This window comes from Lissotriton vulgaris, chromosome 7 (assembly GCF_964263255.1).
Source record: "Lissotriton vulgaris chromosome 7, aLisVul1.2, whole genome shotgun sequence".
In the NCBI taxonomy this organism is placed as follows: Eukaryota; Metazoa; Chordata; class Amphibia; order Caudata; family Salamandridae; genus Lissotriton; species Lissotriton vulgaris.
In genome coordinates this window covers 1,598,003,461-1,598,027,934 of record NC_141695.1, presented here as the reverse complement: position 1 = coordinate 1,598,027,934, position 24,474 = coordinate 1,598,003,461, and the positions used below count along the sequence as shown (strand labels likewise).

The window sequence follows — 24,474 nt, the reverse complement described above, 5'->3', positions numbered from 1 at the left end:
TCTCCTACTCTAACTTTAAGTACCTGCTTCCGAAGCTTCAATTAACATAGATGCACTATGTAGCAACCTAGGGCCTATTATATGCTGAGCATACAGCAGTTACTGGTGACAGGGCTTACGAAACATGCAAAACATTCAGATTAGCCAGCACTAGTCTGTGCCCCCTTCAATTGTATCTCTGCTCTCAGACCATGTTGGTGTGCCATGGGCATGCAGGGGTTAATGGGCCCCAGTTGTATCTATTGAGGTTTTTAACCATGGACGTTAAGGGGTCCTGTAATATTGTCATCCTAAATTGTAAACCAAGCACACCCCTTCTGCAGTTGACTCTAAAGATAGCAAGGGCAGAGCTGCCCAATGCTCCGTCAGGGAGGTGATGTGAGTTTGAGACTCAGAATGCAGTCATGCATATAATAACACACATCATTCTCCAGCTAGTGCTTTTTCTTTAAAAAAATAAAAACCTACTTTAACCCTTTCCATGCGGCCGCGATTCCCCTGGTGTGCTGTAAACAACACGAACAGGGGCGGGCGGTGACGAACCCCAGCCGTCATCAGCACACGAGCACCGTAGTGCATGATGGCTGGGGTTCGTCATCAGCATGGAAGGGGTTAATGGACATAAGGAAAATGCTAGGCACAAAATCACAAATATACATCCAGCGAACAGTTGGCACAATAGACCAAACAGTAACATAAATGAAGGTGGGAATAAAAATGTAAAAGCCCAGTTACAGGAGGCCTTGTGAATGCCCAATGAAAGTTAGGCCTACAGACAGAGTTCTTTCTGCTAAAAATCAGTAATAGAAGCCTACTGTTATGTTCTTAGAATCCTACAAAGTGCAGTTTTATTAAACATAGGTAACATTTACTATCCAATATCAAAATGTCAGACCTGTTACCTCAAACGGTTCCTATTTACCGTAAAATTATCATGCCTTCAGCCGTTGGAAATCACAATCAGATTACTAAAAAAACTCCTGCCTACTAGTAGAAAAAAACACATGTGTGATATTTACTATTCATAATAACCCAGTCAAAGCTTTACAGTGTAGTAAGGACTGGCTTGAGCTGATAAACATCTCAACACCACTGAAACAGTGACTCACATATTTTATTTTCTTCTTTCATCTTTTGGCACATAGACACACCACTGCGAGGAGAGCAGAGTTCTGATCACACTGCAGGTAGCCCGGAGCTGGCCCAGATGGAGGAAGGGCAGGATGTGGGAGAAACAAGTGGGCCCAGTTCTTCAGAGGTGCCAGCAACTGATGCACCAACTACATCACAGGCCACAGCCAGTGTCACACCAGCCTCACTGCAGGCACCAACCTCCCGACGCTCTATGGCCACCAGGGTCCGTATGTCACAACCAACCCAGAAGTCCCTACGGTGGATGCAAAGTGTGTCCTCTGCTGGAGCAGCCAGTCAGCTCATGTCTGGAGCACTGGATCGGGCAATATTGCAAATGCAGCGACTGCAAAAGAAGACACAGAGGCAGATGAATGAGAGGATGACACAGGGCTTCAGCATGATTTCTGACAAACTTACTGAAAATCAGACCCGGCTGGAAGCAAAACTAGATGCCCTCACAAACACAGTTGCTGATCTAGCCAAAGAATGGGCAGAGGAAAGGGCACAGCTTAGGCGCATGGAGCGCAGTAGGGGGCACAAATTGGACGCCCTCAGCCGGGCCATCTGCAGGCTTGCTCATGCAACAAGCCAACATAGCAAGCGCACCTTGGGGCTCCAGGTGGGGATTGGCCACTACAGTGGGGATGTTGCCCGTGGTCTGGAGAAGATCACTGCAGCAGTGGAAACACTGCAGGCAAATTCTATTGTTGGTGGAGGTGCCATGGGTGGCACAGATAGTGAGGCGTGATGCCACAGTAGCGTCTCTGCTACGGAGACACCTGTGATGCACCGTAGCAGCAGCCCGCACCTTGGATTGGGAAGTGGCAGCTCTGGCCAGGCTGGGCGGAGTGGCAAAAAAGTATCGGTGTAGGGTCACTGCACAATATTTTTGCCACATATTCTTTCAATGTTGTGGTGATGTAACCACAACGGAGTTACTTTGTAGTTTAGGCCTGCGGTTTCTGATGGGCAGGTTGTCCTTAGTTTGTTTGTGGATGCTTTCACAATAAAGCACTAATTGATAGTCACAATTTGTTCTGTCTTATGTACTGGTGAGTGGGTAAATAATGTGTACGTACCTTTTAAAATAGTTGTTGGCAATCTGGTCCTTGCGCCTTCTCCCCTCTGCAGCAGCACTGCCATCCCTTTGCTATTGGGCAGGCGGTCCTGGGTCCTCATCCACAGAATCTGTGTCAGAAACATCCATGGGCAATCCCCCCTACAGGCCATGTTGTGCAGCATGGCACATATTGCCACAATTTTACAGACTGTCTCTGGTGCATACTGCAGAGCTCTGCCACTCTTGTGTAGAGACCTGCAGAGCGATTTCAAGATCCCAAAAGTGCACTCAATCACAGTCCCGGAGCATCTGTGTACCCTGATGTCTTTCATGTATATTGTTGGGAGACAGGTACGGTGTGAGTATCCATGGCCACAGGGATAGCGCACAGTCTCCTGTTGTGAGATATATGATGGTGATATTATATGTTTACAGACATACAAGTGGTAAAACATTTATCTGGGGACTGGTAATATCATTACCTAAGAGGTAACCATCATCAAAGTTATAGGTTTCTAACAATTGGTAGATGCCACTGTGTCTGAAAATGTATGCATCTTGTGTGCTTTCCGGGAATTTTGCTGTGATGATGTTTTTTGCATCACAGACAACTTGGATTTTGAGGCAATGAGTGCTTTTCCTATTACGGCACATGTATTCTATGTGGGATGGGGGACATATTGGCACACCTAGGTTCCACCAATGCACCCTATGACCTGTGGGAACCTTGCTAAACTGTAAAAATCTAGTTTTGTTTCATCTAGTTCCTCATCATCCCTTAGCATGTAAATGTGTTGATGGATGTGGTACAGAATGGTGTCCAGGAAATTATGGAAAAAAACACGAAAGTTCACTCTGAGACGCACCACCAGCCACTGCAATGTCATCCTGGTAGCTACCAGTGGCCAAAAGGTGGAGGGAGCTCAAGACCTGTACAGGTGTGAGAATTGCATTGCTGCGCCAGGTTCTGCTCTCAAGTTGTGGCTTCAGGGAGTCTATGAGGTCTGGAATGACAGTGCTACTCAGCCTGCACTGGTCATAAATCTCCTCCTCTATCTTATCCAGCAATGTTAGCCTGACTCTGAATATCCACTCCTGTTTCCTCCTCAGCCAATATCCACCACCTCCTCGCTATCACGTACAGGGCAGCTGTTGTAGAAAGGTTTCTGATGCATTCTGGGGCTGTTTTTATAGGTTGGGCCTGGTTACTATCTGTTTCTGGTTAGTGGTAAATTGCATGCGCAAAGGTGCCTATTTGCACATAGTCGCAATTTGCGACTGGTCTTTACATTTATTTTGTGAGTCGCATTTTGCGAATCGCTAGTTTGGGGACGCAATTCGTACATTGTGTACAGCAATTTTTGCATACGCAAATCATTTTGCGAACGATTTTGCGCTTGCAAAATGGTTGTACATCTGGACCATTATTCTCCCAAACGGCCCCCAGTGCCATAAAACCCTTAAGGGATGATATGTTTGCGCTTTACAAATAAACATTATTAAGTGCAGATATTTTCGGGCAATATGCATGCTATGTTTTCACAACAAAGGACACAGAGGTGATACTATTGCCTTGTGGCCTGCCCAGAGACACATTTATTGGCAGGTATGTCTGGAAAGGTTGCTTGCCTTCACACTGGTTTAACTCTTCTTGGCCCTACTCATCTCTGCTCTCCTCCTCTAACTTTAAGTACCTGCTTCCGAAGCTTCAATGAACATAGATGCACTATGTAGCAACCTAGTGCCTATTATATGCTGAGCATACAGCAGTTACGGATGACATGGCTTACGAAACATGCAAAACATTCAGATTAGCCAGCACTAGTCTGTGCCCCCTTCAATTGTATCCCTGCTCTCAGGACATTTTGGGTTGCCAAGGGCATGCAGGGGTATTGGGCCCCAGTTGTATCTATTGAGGTTGTTAACCATGGACGTTAAGGGGTCCTGTAATATTGTTATCCTAAATTGAAAACCAAGCACACCCCTTCTGCAGTTGGCGCTCAAGATAGCAGGGGTAGAGCAGTCCAATGCTCCGTCAGGGCGGTGATGTGGGTTTGAGACTCAGAACTCAGTCATGCAAATAATAACACACATCATTCTCCAGCTAGTGCTTTTTCTTTAAAAAAATAAAAAAGTACTTGAGTGGAAGAAAGAAAAATGCTAGGCACAGAATCACAAAAATATACACCCAGCGAACAGTTGGCACAATAGACCAAACAGTAACCTCAATGAAGGTGGGAATAAAAATGTAAAAGCCCAGTTACAGAGTGCCTGGTAGATGTCCAATGAAAGTTAGGCCTACAGACAGAGGGGCATATTATCAACAAGTAGCGATATTTATCGCTAAATAAGCTTAGCGACATTTTTTTTATCGCCAAGCATCGCTGGATTTTATTGCAGAGATAGCGTGCTATTAGCAACATTTATCTCCAATGCGATAAAATAACCGGCGATAGCGGCGAAATGCATGAATATCGCTGGAAAACCAGTGATATTCACGCATCATCGCCAATAGATTCTTAGCCAGAATATCCACCACCCATTGGATATAATGGCTAACAACTGGTCTGAGCAGGCGTTAGTTTTTAGCGATATTCGCGCTTAGCGTGAATTTTTTTATTGCTACGCCTGCCTTGCTAATAGGCGATAGCGAAGTTAGCGACTGCTTTCAGTCGCTATCTGGTTGGGTACGCCCACTTTGCATGTCAATAGCGATAAATACCGCTGACATGCAAAGCGGGCCCCAAACCGCTCGCTATCACCTAAAAGCTGTTGCTAACTAATGTTAGCAACAGCTTGCTAATAGGGCGATAAAATTATTGCCGCTTTGCGGCCGAAAACGACCACAAAAGCGCCGGTAATTTCATTTTTCCTGCCCTGATAATATGCCCAGTATCCTTTCTGCTAAAAATCAGTAATGGAAGCCTACTGTTATGTTCTTAGAATCCTACAAAGTGCAGTATTATTAAACATAGGTACCATTTACTGTCCAATACCAAAATGTCAGACCTGTTACCTCAAACAGTGCCTATTTACCCTAAAATTATCATGCCTTCAGCCTTTGGAAATCACAATCAGATTACTAAAAAAACACCTGCCTACTAGTAGGAAAAACACGTGTGATATTTACTATTCATAATAACCCAGTCAGTCAAAGCTTTTGACTGAACACATATGCCATAATCATCACATCAAGTAATAAACAGTGCATAGTTCTATCTTTCATCAGGTTGCCGATCAACCTCTCGGGACAACTGACACCAAGATTCCCCACATCCCAGGCCTTCACAGAGCCAATGCCCTATGAATTCTGACCATACCTTCTCCTGGGGTTACTAATTTGTGACCCTGAGTGATGCAGTGCTCTGTTTTCACCCTACAAATTCAGAGGATTGTAGGGGAGAGGGGCGGCATTGGACCAGGTAGCTCCCACAGCAACAGAACTATCCTAGTGGTGCCCCTGTCCTTTTGATGCAACACCACAGCAAATATACTCATTAGAAAATGTGTATTTGCCTTATGGGGTGTTCCTTCTCCATAAGGGCTTTTGTTTGTTTCTGCCTTTGAGCTCTGTCAGCTTTATCTTTCTTTTAAAGAACGACCACCAGCTCTGGCTCTTAAAACTCTGGGGGTGCGTGCCAACCCATACTCAGCTGACCCCAGGAGACGGCTCGGGACGTACGGTGTTAACAAGTCTGCTAGTACTGGAGGAGCTTGTGAGTCAAGATTTTATGAGCAACGCATACTGTCTTAAACTGGATTCTTTTCCCTATCGGCAGCCAGTGTAGTTTAGGTAAAAACGTAGACACTGAGCAAGATTTTGGAAGTGCCAGTAGGGTACTGGCTGCTGCGTTTTGTATTCTCTGAAGGCGCGGAATACAGGATTTATTAGCACCTAAATATAGGGAATTGCCATAATCCAGTCTGGATAAAATTGTAGCCTGTAGTCTGCCAGACTGGTGGCTCAAAAAAAACAATAAGATGTTTTAATCCTCTCAGGAGCCCGACGCAGGTCCCTGCAACTAATTTGGATAGAGCGCCAAAGAGAGACCTCTATCGATCCAAAAGCCCAGGTTCTTGACCGCCTCCTTCGACAGAGGTGCTGTTTTTAATTGGTCTGGCCACCATTGCTCTGACAACAAATCGCTGTCTCTACCGAACAGCAGAATTTCCGACTTACTGGCATTTAGCTGCAAGCAGTTTATAGTCAGCCAATTGGCTATTACCAGCATATCCTCCTTAAATTTGATGAGATTATTTTTGAATTTCTTAGAAAAGGCGATGACTAATTGGGTGTCGTCGGCATGTTAAAGAGCATGGGGCTCAGTATCGATCCTTGCGGCACCCCATATCTGATCGCCAACTCCTGAGAGTGGTAGGGTGGCACTGTGACCTGGAAAGTTCTTCCCTCTAAGAAGGAGCGAAACCAGGCCAAGGCCAAGCCCTCAATCCCTATATCCTGTAACCTGCACAGTAATATTTCATACGAGACAGCGTCAAACGCGGCACTGTAATCCAAAAGAATTAAGGCCGCGGAATTTCCATCGTCTAAGCTACTATGAATCTCCTCAGTCACTGACAACAGAGCCAACTCAGTACTGTGACGGGCTCTGAAGCCATCTTGCGAAGAGTCCAGGATGGCATTTTACTCAATGAACTCTGTCAGAATAGTATTGATATGGGATTCAGCCACCTTGGCTAGAAAAGGGAGATGGGAGATGGGGCAATAGTTTCTTCAAGAGGGGTATCACTTTAGCGTGCTTCCAAGCTAATGGTATGTGTGCTGAGGTCAGGGATAGATGAATCAATTCCCTGGACACTGGTAAAATGAGATTGCGAAATTGGCAAGATTGGACCGGACTCAAAGAATCAGCTGGAGAGCCTGATTTGATTTTCAAACAGAGAGACTCAGTCTCAGTGAGGGATATTTGGGAAAAGGAATCCAGTGTTTTATCTATCATGGGTCACCTGTCTTTGTACCCTACTCTCAGAACAATATTGGTAGTGACAGGTGGAAAGCTTTTATACATTTTGTCCACCTTATGTACAAAATAGGGTTTCTGGTTTTTCCTTTTTTAGTATTGTATTCCTTTTTACTATGGTGTGACTTTTTTGTCCTTTATGTCCTTCAGTTTCCTAGTAGCTACTGTCCTTACTGGCTCTATTGCTGTGCTGTAAAGAAAGGAGTTGTGTTGCAGTGCTAAGAACTGCAAGAATGCTTGTCGATTTTGGGCATCTTTCGTGGAATATGTGTTCTGCTCCAAGCCATTATAAAATCGCTGGCTTCCTGGAGACACCACAAGCCCTTTTGTTTGAATAAAATATCTAGGGGCCTATTTATAAGCTCCTTGCACCGTTGGTGCGTCACTTTTTGTAATGCTCCGGTAGTGCAGGAGCCTGCTCCATATTTTCCAGGCAGCACTAAGCCACTTAATGCTGCCTTGTAAATATTGTTCCCTTTAATACAGTTTTCTGCTTTGAAGCGGCGTGCAATGGGAGTTGCTCAGGGCGTTCCCAGCAACATCCATGGCTTTTTGGCAATGCCCCAGATTTACGAGAAATTATAACTCTGAGGCAGCACCAAAAACTTACGACTCGTTTTTCCTTATTCTATATGTGCTGTATTCTGCAGAACACATAGAAAGAGGAAACAGCCTCCCTTCATTCACAAAAATAATCATATCCGCAACGCAGGTACCATTGCACCATGGTGGGAAGGTGCCTGCGCTGGTGTACAGCAGCCCATTGTGCACCAGCGCAGGGAAAGAGGACAGGAATGCACCTTATCTGATAGATATGGCACATTCCTGCCCTTTGCTTTTGCCGTAGGGCAGCTCTGCAGAACGGCCTCTGGCATTGCTTTATGGCAAAAACTCATAAATGAGGCCCCTAGAATTCAGCTGACCTACTTCCAGGAAATCATTACAACTGTATTCCTTGTTGCAGAGCACACTAATCTCTGCACCACAAAAGGTGACACACTCGAAGGGGTAGCAAAAATAGCAAAAGATTTCAGACATTTTCTGAACGTGGTAAGAGAGAAACAAGCATTGCAAGCCATCTCATTGTAGAGGGATGCTAGCATTATCTCCCTAAGGACCTCAAAGTTTGTTAACAATCTTTCTAACTGTCAGTGCACGGCAGAGAGCCATGGAATGTTGGTGTTTATAGGTATTGGTCGAATCAACAGAAGTATTGTGGTAACACTGAATGCATCATTGGTTGGAACATTGCGTAGGGCCAAACTTATAAAACAAAGTTTGTTTTATGCCTGGAAATTCAAGTGTAGCTCACAACTAGATCTGGAGTAAGACACAAGTACCTGTAGGAAAGGTCCTGTGTCAGAGAGTATTTTGGCCATTTCTGGAGGCTATGTCTCCAAACGGACACAGCTTAAAGAGAGTACAGAAAAGTTGCTAAAATGTTGAATGGTCTTCATCAAAATTCATGTGAGAATACAAAAGGCCTGATTTAAAGTTTATACAAAACAACCGTGGATTGAGGGTCCAAGGGAACAATTTTAGAGACCCACGAGGTGAAGATTCCCCAATTCAAAATTTCGCAAATACATAAGTCACCTCGAGTCTTATCCAGAGCATTATTATAACCATTGATGTACTGTAGTTTGTGTCCTCTCAAAAAAGCATAAAAAGTGTCAATCAGTAAGGGGAATGGGGTATCATCCCTTAAGGATTAGAACCCTCACTCACCCGAGGGTGACATGCTTCATCATATGGGTCTTCCTTACCAGTGAAGAATTCCTAGTCAACACTGGGAGCTACGAATTCGTGTTTTTTATGAAGGAGCTCAGAGATGTTTTTATTTTAGGGGGTAAGGATGGATACTAATTTCCATATGAGAGAATGATGGGTGTTGTGAGGTTGCAGCGCCGTGTGAAAAGATGGAGTGAAAAAGTGAAATTTAAAACTGTCTAGGATAGATGCACTAACATCCGTTTTATTTTTGTGCTCTACCTGGCAGGGTTAAAACGTAAAGCAACACAGTGGTATGGATTTATAACCACTGTCTCATTAGAGTCAACTTGTTTCAGCCCAATGATCAGATCCCTGTATAGTTGCAATTCTTCAGGACCAGTTGTTAGAGTTTTGCTGCTGCTACAATTTGTGAAATGATAATAAAGTATTTATACAAAACCAGTATTCCTGTGTCTTCTTTTCAGGTAATACACAAGGTATCTGTATTTTCAAAAGAAAGGAAAAAGAAAGAGAACTACCAAACCAAAATTACCATCAATGTCATGCTGGCTAATGATTTGTACATCATTCCAATATCAATAGCTTATAAGTGCTCTGATTAGTCACAAAGAACTAGGACTTACCCTCCAAATTAGGATAGCCCTGCCTCACCTCAACCTGCAGGCTGCTCAGGATGGAGGCCCCGCACTACGGGAAACAAAAAAACCCAAAAGTGTTTACCAAATCATTTGTGAAAGTCTAAAAACACAAATGTATTTTTTCGCAATGATTTATTCAGCACCATCACCATGTGTAGGTCATCGCAGAGGCACCCAAATACATCTGCAGGTACCAGGTCAGCCGCTTGTAATTGGTTAAATATTATACACTTATATGTTTAACAATCAGTAGGGTAAAAATGTATATGTTAAACATTTAAAGGGTACAAATATATATGTATGTAGTGAGAAGTCACGCTCTAATGCTAATCACTAAAAAGCAGTAATGCCCATTTGAGTTTTTTAAGTCAACATCCCTACTGGCTCTATACAACAGAAGACCTCTACACTGGTATTATAGAGGGAGTTGACTGAAAATGTCCTACTTAGCTTAAAGCAGAGTTAGAAATACTCTATGGCTTACCTGTCCATCGGTACCTCGGGTGAGTGAGGGTTCTAATCCTTAAAGGATGATTCCCCATTCCCCTTACTGATTGACACTTTTTATGCTTTTTTGAGAGGTCACAAACTACAGTACATCACTGATTTAAAGTTTGGCAGGCTGGTTACTCTGTCACAAACAAGACCGATATCCGTCCGCCATATTACAAGTGCAGTGTATTAATTGTTACTTGTAATACGGCAGATGGGATAGCTATCACGTTTGTGATAGAGTAACCTGTCCGCTGAACTTTAAATTAGGTCAATCATTGTGTAATTCATGTGAATGTAACAATCAGCCATGGCCTGTGCAGGTAAGAGCGGCGGGCTGGGTGGGGGAGGGGGATTTTGTCAGACGATGATGAGAGAAAATTAAATAATTAATTTTCCCTCATCATCATCTGTCCAAATACCATCCCCACCCATTCCCACCGCTCTTACCTGCACGGGCCGCAGCTGGAAAAAATTGTAGTAAAAACTTATAAAACAAGATAATATTAGTGCACAGGGTATCAGGTTATTCAAATTGGTACAGTTTTATTGTGGTTCTGAATTTATTGTCCAAATTGGGGTTACATTTCTTAGGGTTGTGTCTGTAGTTTATATTGGTTGTTTATTTGCATGAGAAATGTGCTGTGTGGAAATTCTGTAATCGCCTTGTCCCAAACTTTTATGATGTCATTGATCTAATGTTGGTGCTGAAGAGAGGATTACACTATTTGATGAGTAGTGGGAAATGGACCCCTGAAGAGGTAAAAGGCCAGTGTAGAGCAGCAGGGTCTAAGGCCAGAATGCCACAGTATTTTCCAGGTATCTCTGATAGAAGCCTTTGTATAGACAGACACTTGAGACTGAAGGAAGTGGCACTTAAGGGCTACCTGGGTTACTTTCAACCACCTGCTAAGCCTTCCCAAGTAATGAAAAGTCAGACAGACAGTAGAGAATACAAACACGTTTTTATTAGCAATACTCTGCAGAGGAGTCCAATCTGACCTGCACCCTAAGATGTCTTCCGAGGGACTAACCCCCAACAGTCTGCAACACGTAATGATTCCTCCCAAGAGCCTCCAACCACGCCCACAGTGGAAAGTTACCGGCATGGACCGAACATGAACAAAGGAGGCACAGGAGGATGGTCTACCACCTGCCATATGGGTACATGCTATGTGCAACTCAAGGTTACCCCGCTCAGCCTCTCCTAACATGGGAGCAGAACTACACACTCGAGTAGGTATGCGAGGGCAGAATGGCCTATTAATTAGTAAGTCGGGAAGCAGCCTTGAACAGAAGAGAAAATAATAACGAAATACAGTGTGTTGCTGAGGCAAGCAATGCGAATAATGAGGCCTAGTTCAGGCACAGTCTAAGCAGCCTAATAGGGATTACGAAATACAAAATGGAGTCACACTCGCTAACTAAAGCTTTGCACATTACGGGGATAACTCAGTGGGTTGCATAACGTAAATACACGTGAGATGTAATTTAGCAGCACACTGCTAACCTACTATGGCACGAAATATGTATATAATAACAATGGGGTTTCTCAAATCTAACAAGGCAACTGCTGTTTTAAAAGTTTCCCGGAACCTCCCAGGGGCTATCCTGAGAGGGGTCCATGGTTACAGATATCACCAATGCATTTTACTGAACCAACTTCCCTCTCTCGCAAAAGTTAGACATGGAAGAAAAGAGGACCATAAAATAGCTTACATTCCTGATGACCCACCAGGATTCACAACATTGCCAGGATGTAGCTTTGAGGTAAAAAAAAGATTGTCCTTGGATTGCCTAGACACATTACTGAAAATGTTGGATGTGACTGACATGTTGTTGCAGGAAGTGTTATACCTGATGGGAACATGGCAGGAAGAAAACCACTGACGTCTGTGCTCTTTGATGACCAGATCAATGCGCAGCTAACTATGAGTAGTATAACATTGGAATGTCAGTATCTGCCATTGATCACCATGCTCATTGGTCGAAAAACTAGCATCTAGATGTCAAAGACAGCCCATAGACAGAGAGTGTCACTCTCACTGCACACAGTCTTAAATCTGTATAGTCAGGAGGGGGATAGAGATGTCATGGAGCTAATTCAATTTTTTGTTGAATTAAATATAATAGAGCATATTTCAGCAGGTGGTTCCATAATAAAGGGAAAAGGTAGTGATGGACTAATAATCACACCTTGTATTTATGCACAAATTATAAAGGGAGTACTGTAATACATACAAAGCACAGGAAATAATGGGGGCGGGCAGCTTCTAAGGTCAACCCAAACCCTACTACCAAAGGTGTGAGTTACAGTAGGACCAAGGATTCAATGCAATACTTTAATGACAAGAAAGCCAAAGCACTCGATTGTGTATTAGCAAAAACGTATAGAGTCCAGACGGTCAGGACTTTTGTTTATCTCACCTCTAAATAAGTCTGGACTCTATAGGTGTTTCACTAATACGCAATCGAGTGCTTTTGGTGTTCTTGCTATAAAAATCCATAATAAAGGGAGACATATCCGCTGGAGTCTCAGGGTGAATGCACTGAAGGAAATCTGTTGGATGCAGTCTACCTCTTGAACCCCTATTTGCATATCATGGCGACATGGATCATCACACATAAACTTCACTTTAATCCAACATTTAGTTTATTTAATGGAAGGGCTATACCTCTGTTCATAGTGCAGTACCTTTCCTACATAGGCTTCCATCCATAAAATCATCAGCATTACGTTCTCACATATTCTAGATAAAACTTGATATCTTTGCCATAGGTATTTTTTCAAGAAAGTTGGATTTTGTGAGTTACAGTCCAAAGCCTCTTGGAAACACTATGGGCTAGATGTAGGTAAATTAGATTTACCGATTCTAAAATACCGAATTTTACCGATTCGGTATTTTAGAATCGGTAAATCTGATGTAGGTAATAATTCGGTAATTTTACTGAATCGTTAGGATTCGGTATTTACCGATTCGGTAAATACCGAATCGGTATTTGCTATTGAATCCTATGGGCCATGAAGCCCATAGGATTCAATAGCAAATACCGATTCGGTATTTACCGAATCGGTAAAAATACCGAATTGCCAAGGGGGACAGGGTGTCACTTTGACACCCTGTTACCCCCTTGTTTCTGGCTTGTGTGCCATGTGGCACACATACATGCCCTAAGGGCATGTATGTGTGTCACATGGCACAGGTGTACATGCACAGTGCATGTACACAAGAATTCGTTATTTACCATGCAATTGTATTACATGGTAAATAACGAATTCTAAAGGCCCTGTAGCACTGTTAGAAGTGCTACCTACATAGGAAAATACAGTTTCGGTAATTTTACCGATTCTGTAATTTTACAGAATCAGTAATTTTACTGATTCAGTAAAATTACCGATTCGGTAAAATTACCAAATCTGTACGATTTTCAATGCCCTACATACCAATGTCAAAATACCGGTCGGAAACGGCCGAAAATCGGTATTTTCGGCCGTTTCCGACCGGTATTTTGACACCTACATCGGGCGCTATATTTGGGCTTTAGCCACCTTCTGCTCAGCTGCACTGAGAGGGCGAGAGCAGAAGCATCATAGGAGTTTGATTCTCAAGCAAAGTTGGGTGCTTTTCATTTGTGTGGGCCATTTCAATATATCAGGAAATCTGTAAGAAATAAAGAAAACACTATGGGCCTCATTTACAAAAATATTGCGTAAGGGAGAGCCACAAGTCCTTTTGCTGTGTTGCCCTGTGCCAATATTAAGGGCAGGAATGCACCACATTTACGAGATACAGTGCCTTCCTGTCCTTTCAGCCAGTGCCAGCACACAATTTGGTGCCTAGCCCCAATGCAGGCACACTTGCACCATTGTGAAAGAGTGTCTGCATTGTTGGCAAGATTGTTTTTTGCAGGAATGGGCACCCTCCTTCACAAAAACAATCCAAAGAGGCCTTTTCCTCGTTCTATGTGTGCTGCAGATTGCAAGTAGGGTACGGTAATGCGTAAGATTTTGGCGCTGCCCCAAGTTTACGTGATTTTGTAAATCTGGGGCAGCAACAAAATCCATTGGTGTTGCCTAGCAACACTCACCACAACGCCATGGAACGCCCTCTTGACACAGAGCTGCCTTGTTTTACTCCATATCTATGAGGCCATCAAAGCCATGCAGGGTGGCTCTGCATCTCCTCAAAGATATGATTGAAAGTCTTGCACCACTGGAACATCAAAGAAAGTGATGCTGCAGCGCCGCAGGCCTTTTTTGTAAATAAGCCCCTATGAGTTTAGGCGACTAGTCTCACAAACTGCTTTACTGAGGCTCATCTACTTTTGCCTCTTAGACAGGTTTCTTATGCACTACCCTTTCGTTAAGCTCAGTCATGCTCAGTTGTGTCTGATTGGTGTTTTAAAGGGCAATCTACTTGGCATGTGATATCCGACATTGTACGCCCTGTAGCCTTAAAAGTGAATCCTATGTTATGAAGTCTAATGATGTCCATCAGATTCCTGACTTCTGAGGGTAGTCAGGAATAAGGAGTCAGGAATCAGGTAGTCAGGGCCTATCCTCTCCAGCTATTTTTCGAAAGGATTTTTTAATCATGTGGTCCAAACATGTCCATCAGCCAGATTAATCATCAGCATGTTTTGCGAGTCTGTAATAGCGAATAATAAGGAATCGCTATTACAGACTCGCAAAACGGGATTCATGTAGGAATCGCAATATTTATTGCGATTCCTACAGCTTCCTTATTTGCGATTAGCTAATTGCTAATCGCAAATAAGGAATAACTCCCCATTCATTCCTATGGGCCTAAAGGCCCATAGGAATGAATTGGAAGACATATCAATGTGCGAATCGCTATTAGCGAATCGCATTTTGATTTTGCGATTTCAAGGGTGCAGGGGTGTCCAATGGACACCCTGTTGCACCCCTGAAATGTAAATGTAGCCTGATGTTGCGCACACACATGTCCAAAGGACATGTGTGTGTGTAACATACCACTTAGAAAAATGCATTTTTCTAAGTTTTCACTATTTACCACGAAGTTACACTTCGTGGTAAATAGCGGTCGGAAATAGCGAATTCGCAAATAATAAATGGATAATGAATTGCATTTAAGGAATCTCAAATAGAGATTCCTTAAATGCAATTCCTCGCAAATATGCGATTTTGCAATTAGCGATTTTTGCATTTGGGATGATGAATCCCAAATGCAAAAATTGCGCTCGCAAAGGGCCAGATTCGCAGAATCCGGCCCTTTGCAAGACGATTTTTCTTTCATGAATCTAGCTGCATGTTTCCATTTCACCCAGATTTATGAGATAAACGATCTTCTATAGGTCCAATCATGTATAGTCCTGTGTTTAAAACAGGTTTCTGATGTGCTTTCAAAGCATGTGATGTGCCCTGTCTAACTTTCAGAAGTAACCCTTTGAAGCCATCCCATCATGTTGTGGTCTGTTTCCATCCCACAGTTAACAGCATACCCTCCTTTGTAGTGTTCATTCACATCTAGCTAAGTTCTCGAGGAAAACCTCCATGTCTGATTCAACTGTGTCCAAGCATGTGACCATCCAAAACATCAGAGAGACTTTCTTCATTGTGTACCTGTGCTGGGCAGACGTCTGAACATTATTTAGTTGTTTATTTATTGAGGGTTTTAATGTAGAGCCGCTTCGACCCCAAGGTGTGCCAGAGAGCTTTATAAAGTACAAAGTATAAGGAACAATCCATTAAATATAGTAAAGGCATATTGTGTCAGGTAGGTCAAAAACGTATGGCACACAACAATGTACAAGTTACATTAGCATAATCTAGACAGTTTATCACATTGGGTCATATTACCTAATATACAGAGGGGGTAGATTTGCAAGAAACTGACGCATCCCAACTTTAGAGCAGAGATGCGTCAGCTTCCCTGCGCCTGCGTGTGAAACTCTTGCGCCACCATAGATGCGTCGTATTTACACTATGGTGCACTTTGGCGCAAGGATTGACAGCTGCAGCAGAAACTCTGACGCATCTGTAGGAGCAAAAGTCACGCATTGCTGGAGTTGTGTCGCAAGCACAACACAACTCCAGCAATTCATGGGGAGGCCTTTACATTTTGTGCTGTGCCATTCCTTACACTGCTCCAAGCCGGTGTAAGGTTTTGACACAGTGCCGTCCTAGAAGTGGCGCAGTGAAATCTTGTAGATTTCACTGCGTCGCTTCTACGAGGCTTTCCTGCGTAGGAAAGCCCACCTTGCATACATTATACCCGGCGCAGGTATAATGTGGCGCAGGGCTTTACAACCTGAACCCTCTCCCTAAATGCATCACGTTGTAAATGGGCCGCAACGTAGCGCATTGTTTATCCCGCCTCAGCGTCACAAAAAATGACGCAGCGGCGGTGCAAAAGTAACATGGGGCTTGTAAATCTGCCCCAGAGTATTCCGAACAAAAGCATATAAGATAGATAATTCTATTTACTACATGATGGGTTGATAAAGTGGACTGAGTATACGTAAAAATAGGCTATTGTTGAATTCCGAGTATGGCAATTACATTAAAACCTGCACTGACATGTTTGATTAGTAGGTCTTTAGACAATAAAGAAATATAAATGGAGGCACCCAAAGGTGGGTTCCACAGATTCACTGGAAAAGGTTGAATATGATTGCATTCTTATCAAGTCCTCCCAGAGGATGGGTAGGCATTAATATATTCTCTTAAATCCGAAATATCTCTGTTTGCTGGCTAAAGGGTGAAGAAAGTGGTCCATTTAAGAAGTCTTCATTTCCGGTTTCGGCACCAAGGCAGGGCTTAGATCTGATTGGCCATGGAATGGTGTTCCACATCCTGGGAGCATATCCTGAGAAGGCTTGTTTGAGTGTTCTTTTTTTGGCAGGAGGGAGCTTCAAGTATTGGGTTATTGGAACTGCATAGGAGTTATTGACCTTTTGGAGATAACCTGCTTCTCAGAGAACTAGATTGGGGTCTTTGTGCGAAGAGCTTTATGAATAATATTTAAATAATTGACTGAAGCACACACACTTCAAAATCTTTCTGATCCTTGATAAGAAAGTCCAATTAGGTTGTGGATGATGAGGAATTCTGGGGCATATTACGAACTACTAGCGATAATTATCGCTATGTTGGCTTAGCGGCAATATTTTTATCGCCGAGCTGCGGCGATTTTTATCGCTTAGGAACCTTGCTATTATCAAAGTTTATCTCCTAAGCGATAAAAATCAGCCTAAATGCATGAATATCGCTGAAAAGTCAGCGATATTCATGCATTACCGAGCTAATGCTCTTAGCCATGTTATCCACCTCCCATAGGATAACATGGCTAAGAACTGCTCAGGGGAAGGTGTTAGCTTTTGGAGATAATCGCGCTTAGTGTGAATATCTCCAAAAGTTGGTAATAGGAGATAGCGATGTTAGCGACTGTTTCCAGTCGCTAACATCTTGGCACGCCCACTTTGCATGTCATCAGTGATACATTTCACTGACATGCAAAGTGGGGCCCAAGATGGTCGCTATCTCCTACTAGCTGTCGCTAACTGGTGTTAGCGACAGCTAGGTAATAGGGAGATCATTTTATCTCTGCTTTCTTGGCTTTTATCTTTTAATTCTCAGATGAGTTCTGTACACGTACAATTCCGACAAGCAGCAGCCGTACAATTCCAACAAGAAGAAGCCGACGTGTGTTTAGTCCACCCGGACTTTTTCAAGGCTGCAAAATCATATGTCCTAATTAATACATGGACAGTTTACACCTATTTGTTAAACCCATTTGTGTGCCCATGTGCCATCAAAAAAGAAAAAGAAGAGAAGGCTCCACTAGAGGGAAAAGTGTAGATGCGCCATCACCAATCATGTCGGAGGATAAAAAAAAAGTCAAACACTACATGCCGACTGTGACGATCTGTCAAATGAAACCAAGTTTGTCCACCCATGGGATCGTATAAAACACCAATCCGAGTTTCCCACAGCGTGACTTCATCCATTGTGCATAAAAAAGTATTATTGAAGAATGCTTGCCGGGTTGAAGATACTTCTAGCTTCAATTGGTAGCCAGTGTGTTGAAATCAAGATGGGAGCGATGTGATCATATTTGAGCCTGAAACTAGTCTAGCAGCAGGGTGGAGAGATTATGTATATGCATGATTGCATAAGACTTTTTGTAAATTATAGAGTGATATCATTAATTTTTTTACATATTTCCCCTTTCATATATTCCTTTTATGATACAAAGCAGATGTCAGAGGTACAGTTAAAAGCATCAGGAAGAACTATAATACGCGGAAAGAGTTTTTTGTTTTCCAGACTTGTGCTGTCTCTCTGTTTTGAAGTGTAACTTCCTGATTGTTGTTTCATTTCCAGGTTCTCATGCATGTAATAAGGGCACTTTGCATCCAAGTGAGAGTCAATTGATTTTGTCCTACCTGCCAGACATCTGTTAGGAGAACCATGCTTTAGGTTCACCAATCCTGAGCACCTCCATGAAATTTGCAGATTGATAAAAAAGTAGTCTCCATCTTGGGGCTTTTTTGGTATCTGACATACACTATTGCACCAATGTCAACGGGTTGATTCTAGAGATGCATTCCAACTGATGTCCAAGGCAAGAGAATATTCTAATGGTACATCAAGCAAAAAACAAATCTGGAGAATTTACATAGACCAGGTGGTGATAGCAGAATTTGATGTTGTGTATCATTAAAACATATTACATAGCTATTGTAAAAACATTGGTGATTTTCAGGGCTATGGCTATATATACACATTTACATTATGTAGTTTTATACCGAGTGAAAATGGAAACTGTTGTTGGTTTTGCATGAAAGTCAATCATGTTTTAAGTTTATTTTGAGTTCCTGTAAATAGGGCATGGCGGCATGTGGATGTGAGTTCAAATGAAGAAGTGTTAACAGGTGGAAGGGCCAGAATCAGGAACCCACACATGTGGTTGTGGCTAGTGTAAGGAGGTGCTCATAGGCAGATCTTGGGTTGCACATGTCATTTTAAAATATCCAGGAGGTAACTTGGGCATATGATGTAAATGTTTGAGGACAAAGGTTATGGACTCGGATAAGGCCTTATTTTTGGCAAAGATCCAGCATGGTGGTAATAATGAGAAGTGGGTGTGTGCTTGGTGATATTGAAGACCTATAGTTAAGGGGGGAAGAGAAGGCCAGCAAAATTCTTCAGATCACCAAACTTTGGCCTTCTCTGGAGGTCTGCTCTTAGTCTTTCAATTAGGCCATCATTATTACCAATGACCATGCACCATTGTTCTACATATGTCTCCCTTTACTGCGGCGGTATTTTCTGATCTATGTGATTCTTTTTCAGCCCCCACAATAATCAACAATATCTACATGCAGAAAAATCCCACAAACTACATCTGCCAGCAAGGGGCAAACAACACCATTAGTGTTTTGGAATCCCAACATACTCAGATCGTAAGCAGCAATACCATGAACACTTCTACAAGCTCTGATGTGAACGAAAGATGCTTACCATCACCGCTCGGTATCCATGGCAAGTATTGAGTATGAGCAAAGATGTGGTCATTTTTTGATAAACAGAGCCGAAGGAGGCAAGGATGACTTAGCACATATCCAAGACATCTCCCGAGCATGTGACACCTTTACATGATATTTTTATTGGTATATTAACCCTTGTATAGCTCATTTTCTTTCATTAATATTGCACTGTAGTGCCTTCTAGTAGTTCGATGGTGACCAGGGTATGATTTGGGGTCATATGTATCATCAACCTGATTTACGATTCCCAAATAGCGATTTTTAAGTAATCCCTATTTGAGAATCGCAAATAGGTATGTATGTACAAAATTACATTTTTTTTGCGATTTCTTAAAATTCCTTAATTGTGATTAGCAAATTTTGAATTGCAATTAAGGAATACTTTCCCATTCATTTATATGGGCCAGGAGGCCCATATGAATGAATGGGAAGTTATTCTCAATTTGCGATTTGCAATTTCCTAATCGCAAATTGAGAATAATTTCAAAGGTGCAGGGGTGTCCAAAGGACACCCTGTTGCACCCCTGAAATATGCATGGGTGCACATGTGGCGCACAAACATGCCCTAAGGGCATGTATGTGCGTCACATGGCATTTTGAAAAATGCAAAAATTTGCATTTTTCAAGGAATTCGCAACTTACCACCAACTAGAAGTTGGTGGTAATTTGCTATTCCTTAAGGACATTTTGCAAACTTTTTTGGCTTCTTACAGTGTATTTAAGGAATCACAAAATTTGCGATTCCTTAAATGCAATCGCAAAATAAGGAATCGCAAATTTTGAGATTCCTTATTTTGCATGCAGATTTGTGTGATACATACCATTTATCGAAAATACGTTCGCAAACGCCGAAATTCTGCAAATTTTGGCGTTTGCCAACGCATTTGGGCTTGATACATATGGCCCTTGGTGTTGTGGAGATTCTATCAGTAGAGTAAGCATGCCAGATTTAATGAGTTTTGGGCTTCTTGGTGTGTAAGAATAGAGGTGGTGTGGTATTGCTTGGTGGGCTGTGCGTTAGTGAGTATGGAGACACCTAATTTCATGACTGTGTTCTTATAAAGTGTTCTCTAGTGGACAACAGCAATGCCTAGGAAGCTTTGTACTGTTTAAATAGAGAAATGGAGAAAAATAGCAAACTGCATTATTGTCCCATTTTAAAGAGAGTAGAGATTTTCCTTTATTTTGGGAACAGTATGTCAAATCTAAGCGTACCAACTTACAGCAAGGCATCTTCACTACAATGATCATATTTTCATTTCACAATGTTCCCTGGGCAAATCACAAGGGTATTCTAACTGTGTTAATCGGGGGTAGAGGTCCATTCATGTGTATCGAGACACTGGCTGATGAAAGGGAATTCACCAAGCCAATGTCAGAAAGACATGATGAAGACTTTGTTGCATCTGCTGGGGATGACCTTTAGCATGGAAAACATCTTAAAATCGTGTAGGTCGACTGACTTCCAAGCACTGAGGCCTACACCACCTAAATACTTGCTTATGTTTCTCGAGAAAGATTTCACAGATGCCCAGTTAGCTGGAGTTACACGAGACAGGGTAATTATGCTCGTAGAGCCAGGATGGGAGGTTGTTCTTTCAGGCACCGGGCTCCTAGGCACTGGAATGAATTACCGCTCGACCTCCGAATGGAACCTTCAGAAACCAGATTTCGTGCTAAACTTAAAACTCACCTGTTTCCAGCCATCTAATTTCCTCTTTTCTCCCTGACATCGACCTCGTTCTCTCTTAACTTTGTGCCTCTTGAGATATAGCAACAATTCTAGCGCGGGGACACACTATCTTTAGTGCAGCCAGGCGCTTTAGAAATGGCTTTATTATTATTATTATTATTATTATTATTATTATTATTATTATTATTATTATTATTATTATTATTATTATTATTATTATTATGTGAGTATTCCTTGTACAGAGTTGCTGCCACTGGTCTTGTGCTATATACCTTTCTGAGCTTAACTACAGTTGCATGCATCAGCTTTTATATCTTGTTGCAATACTGCAGGAATAAAGTGTGTCCATTGTGGGAAGAGATATGCAGAAAGCTGAGAATGCTGAAGTTATCAGTCAGTCAAACAAGCTTTATTCGATTTAACATAAATCATAAAAGCACATCGTACAAGTATTCATCATAAGAACATATTTAAAATACATATAAAAAGAGAAATATCTAAATACACCACAGTAGATATTAACAAAATAGCAGCACACCCATTAGTTTAATTCAACTTTAAAATCAGAAATTAAACAGACTATTACAGAATACACCGACCCACTCTTATCCATATTTCTTTCTTATGGCAATCGCACCTCTGATAAAATTTAAAACTGCACAACAAATGTCCATAGAGTCCAAAGAGAGGAGAAACCTTTAACCTTCTATATAAGAACAGGGCAGTAAAGACTTCAGCATTGGGAGTAAGTATTTAAAGCTTATAAAAAGGGCAAAAGAGAGTAAAGTTCAAAGTGCTTTGTTTTGTCAAGTTATCACATGGGCTAAGATTATTAGACCAACTACATTGCTGTGAACAAGTCACCAAAATGTGCACAAGGGACAGACGAAATCTAGGGCCAGATGTAGGTAAATATCATTTACCGATTCTAAAATACCGAATTTTACCGATTCGGTATTTTAGACTCGGTAAATGATATGTAGCTAATGATTAGGTAAATTTTACCGAATCGGTAAAATTCGGTAAATACCGATTCGGTATTTACCGATTCAGTATTCCCCATTCATTCCTATGGGCCTGGAGGCCCATAGGAATGAATGAGAATTACCAATTCGGTAAATACTGAATCGGTAATAGGGGGTAGACTTACAAGGGTGGCAGGGTGTCACATTGGCAACCTTGTTGCACCCCTGTATAGTCCATGGGTGCACATGTGGCATGTATGTCTGCCACATGGCAAAGTTGAAAGAAGCACAAAATTGCTTTTGTTAAGGTTTTTGATATTTACCACCAACTATTAGTTGGTGGTAAATACCGATTCCTTAATATACATGAGCACTCTTAGATGTGCTTGCTACATATCATCTAGCGATTCGGTAAATATGGAATCGGTAACATCCGATTCAGTATTTACCGATTCGTATTTACCGAATCGGTATTTTTTGGGCTCCTACATTACAAATTCCCAATACCGGTCGGTAACGGCCGATATTCTGTGATTTCGGCCGTTACTGACTGGCATTGGGCGACCTACATCTAGTCAGATACAATCTATGTTGAGGATAAGATCAGATAAGCAAGGTAAAATGCGGTTGATTAGTCACAACAGTTAAAGCTAAATCACTCACTAATTTCTGCTTAATCAGTACCTGCAGGTGAAGTAAATTAGCCCTAGTTACAAAAGAGTTTATAATGACAGCTTTGGCTTCATGGGGCATATTTGTACGATTATTAAAAAATTCAATTAAATCTTAAGGTAATGAAAACATATGAAAGATTCAGCATTTGTCAACGAAAGTTGTCACCACAAGCATTGGGATGTGGGTTGTCATGGTTGTGTGTACAAAAGTGCTAGATGAATATGCTTGCACCTTGAAATACTAGCTTCTTTAAAATCTCCTATCTGGCCCTGCATGAATGGTTGACGTAGTGTTTGGATGATGCCGCAAAGATGGCACAGCAGGTAAAGGTGATGTAGTGGAGGATATGGTTGGAGGCTAGCGCATGCACTTCAGATGTACCCTTGTTGTACCACACAATTGCTGCAGTGATAGATCGGGGTTTTCACAGGTGATGCAAGAGCCATGTTTTTATTTGGAAAAAGAGATTATCTGTGAGTTTTTGATTCAGCCTAGGTGAATATGAGCTATCACCCATGTAGTGTTTAGACAACTTATGAATGTAACTAAAGGATCTCAGGGTGGGCATCATGTTCCTCCTTGGTCTGTAGGTTCGAATAGTTAGCTGAATCAAAAGAGAAATAATGCCAATGATTGATCGATGTGTCTTGCAAAATGCTTTAAAGTACATTTTTCTGGCCACTAGAAGCAGTGCAGCTCATATAGGATGTGTGATGAGCCCCCAAGAATGGAAATTGAGGAACATTTTAGCTACTGAGTGAGAAAGTGTTATGACTCGGTGTTATTTGATTGGCTGATCAATGCAGAACTAACAATGTCACACACAGCCTTTTGAACATAATATGAGGCATGTCCTGCTGAATATCCAAGACAAATCATCGATTTTAAGATGTACAAGTAAGATGTTTAACCAATAGAATCTTCATTATGGTATCACCTATTGTAGAGCAAAAGAAGAATTAGGAACTTAGAATATGCATAGATTTATGCAGTCTCAATAAATCCATCTGGATAGATGGATATCCTCTACCCAGAATTGATGATATGATTACAACTTTGAGTGTTGCAAAGTTTTTTTCACATCATTTGAGGGCTTTTGCTACATCAGATGGTGTTTTCCAATTCCGAAAGATGCCGTTTTGCCTAGTATCCACAGCAACTGATTTTCGAATATAAATGAGTCAAGTGTTGTGTGGTTTGAATAGTGTTTTGGCTTTCCAAGACAATGTTTATATATTTCGGAAGCAAAAAGAACATTTGGAATTACTGCAGGATGTGCTAGAGCCTTTAAACAGAAAGGAATAAGACTTAAGAGAGACAAATGTGTTTTTGGATTACACAGAGTAGAATATTTAGGCCTTTTGAATACAGGATGTGGAATTAATTCCAGACCTGGGTTGTTAGAAGCTATAGAAAAAGTACAGGCACAAGAGTGTTGTGACCAATTGTTGCCACTCACGGGGATGTGTGGGTTTTACATGCAATCTGTTGGAAATGTTGCAACTATTGCTGAACACATGTATAGTTTGTTGAAGAACAATGCAAAATTTGTATGTGGGCATGAGCA

General features: G+C 41.9%; 1 protein-coding gene across 3 annotated transcripts in view; it reads left to right on the top strand.

Annotated features, from left to right (window-relative positions):
* The window catches only part of ZBP1 (Z-DNA binding protein 1), a 236,830-nt gene that overhangs the window by 178,117 nt on the left and 34,239 nt on the right, over window positions 1-24,474 (top strand). For 2 of the 3 annotated variants that reach the window (XM_086932516.1, XM_086932514.1), the window contains exon 5: window positions 19,381-19,569. In XM_086932516.1, the coding sequence (XP_086788642.1) occupies window positions 19,381-19,569 (189 nt within the window). Of the gene's footprint in view, window positions 1-1,145; window positions 2,163-19,380; window positions 19,570-24,474 lie in introns of those variants that run through there. The other variant, XM_086932515.1, reaches the window with a different exon arrangement.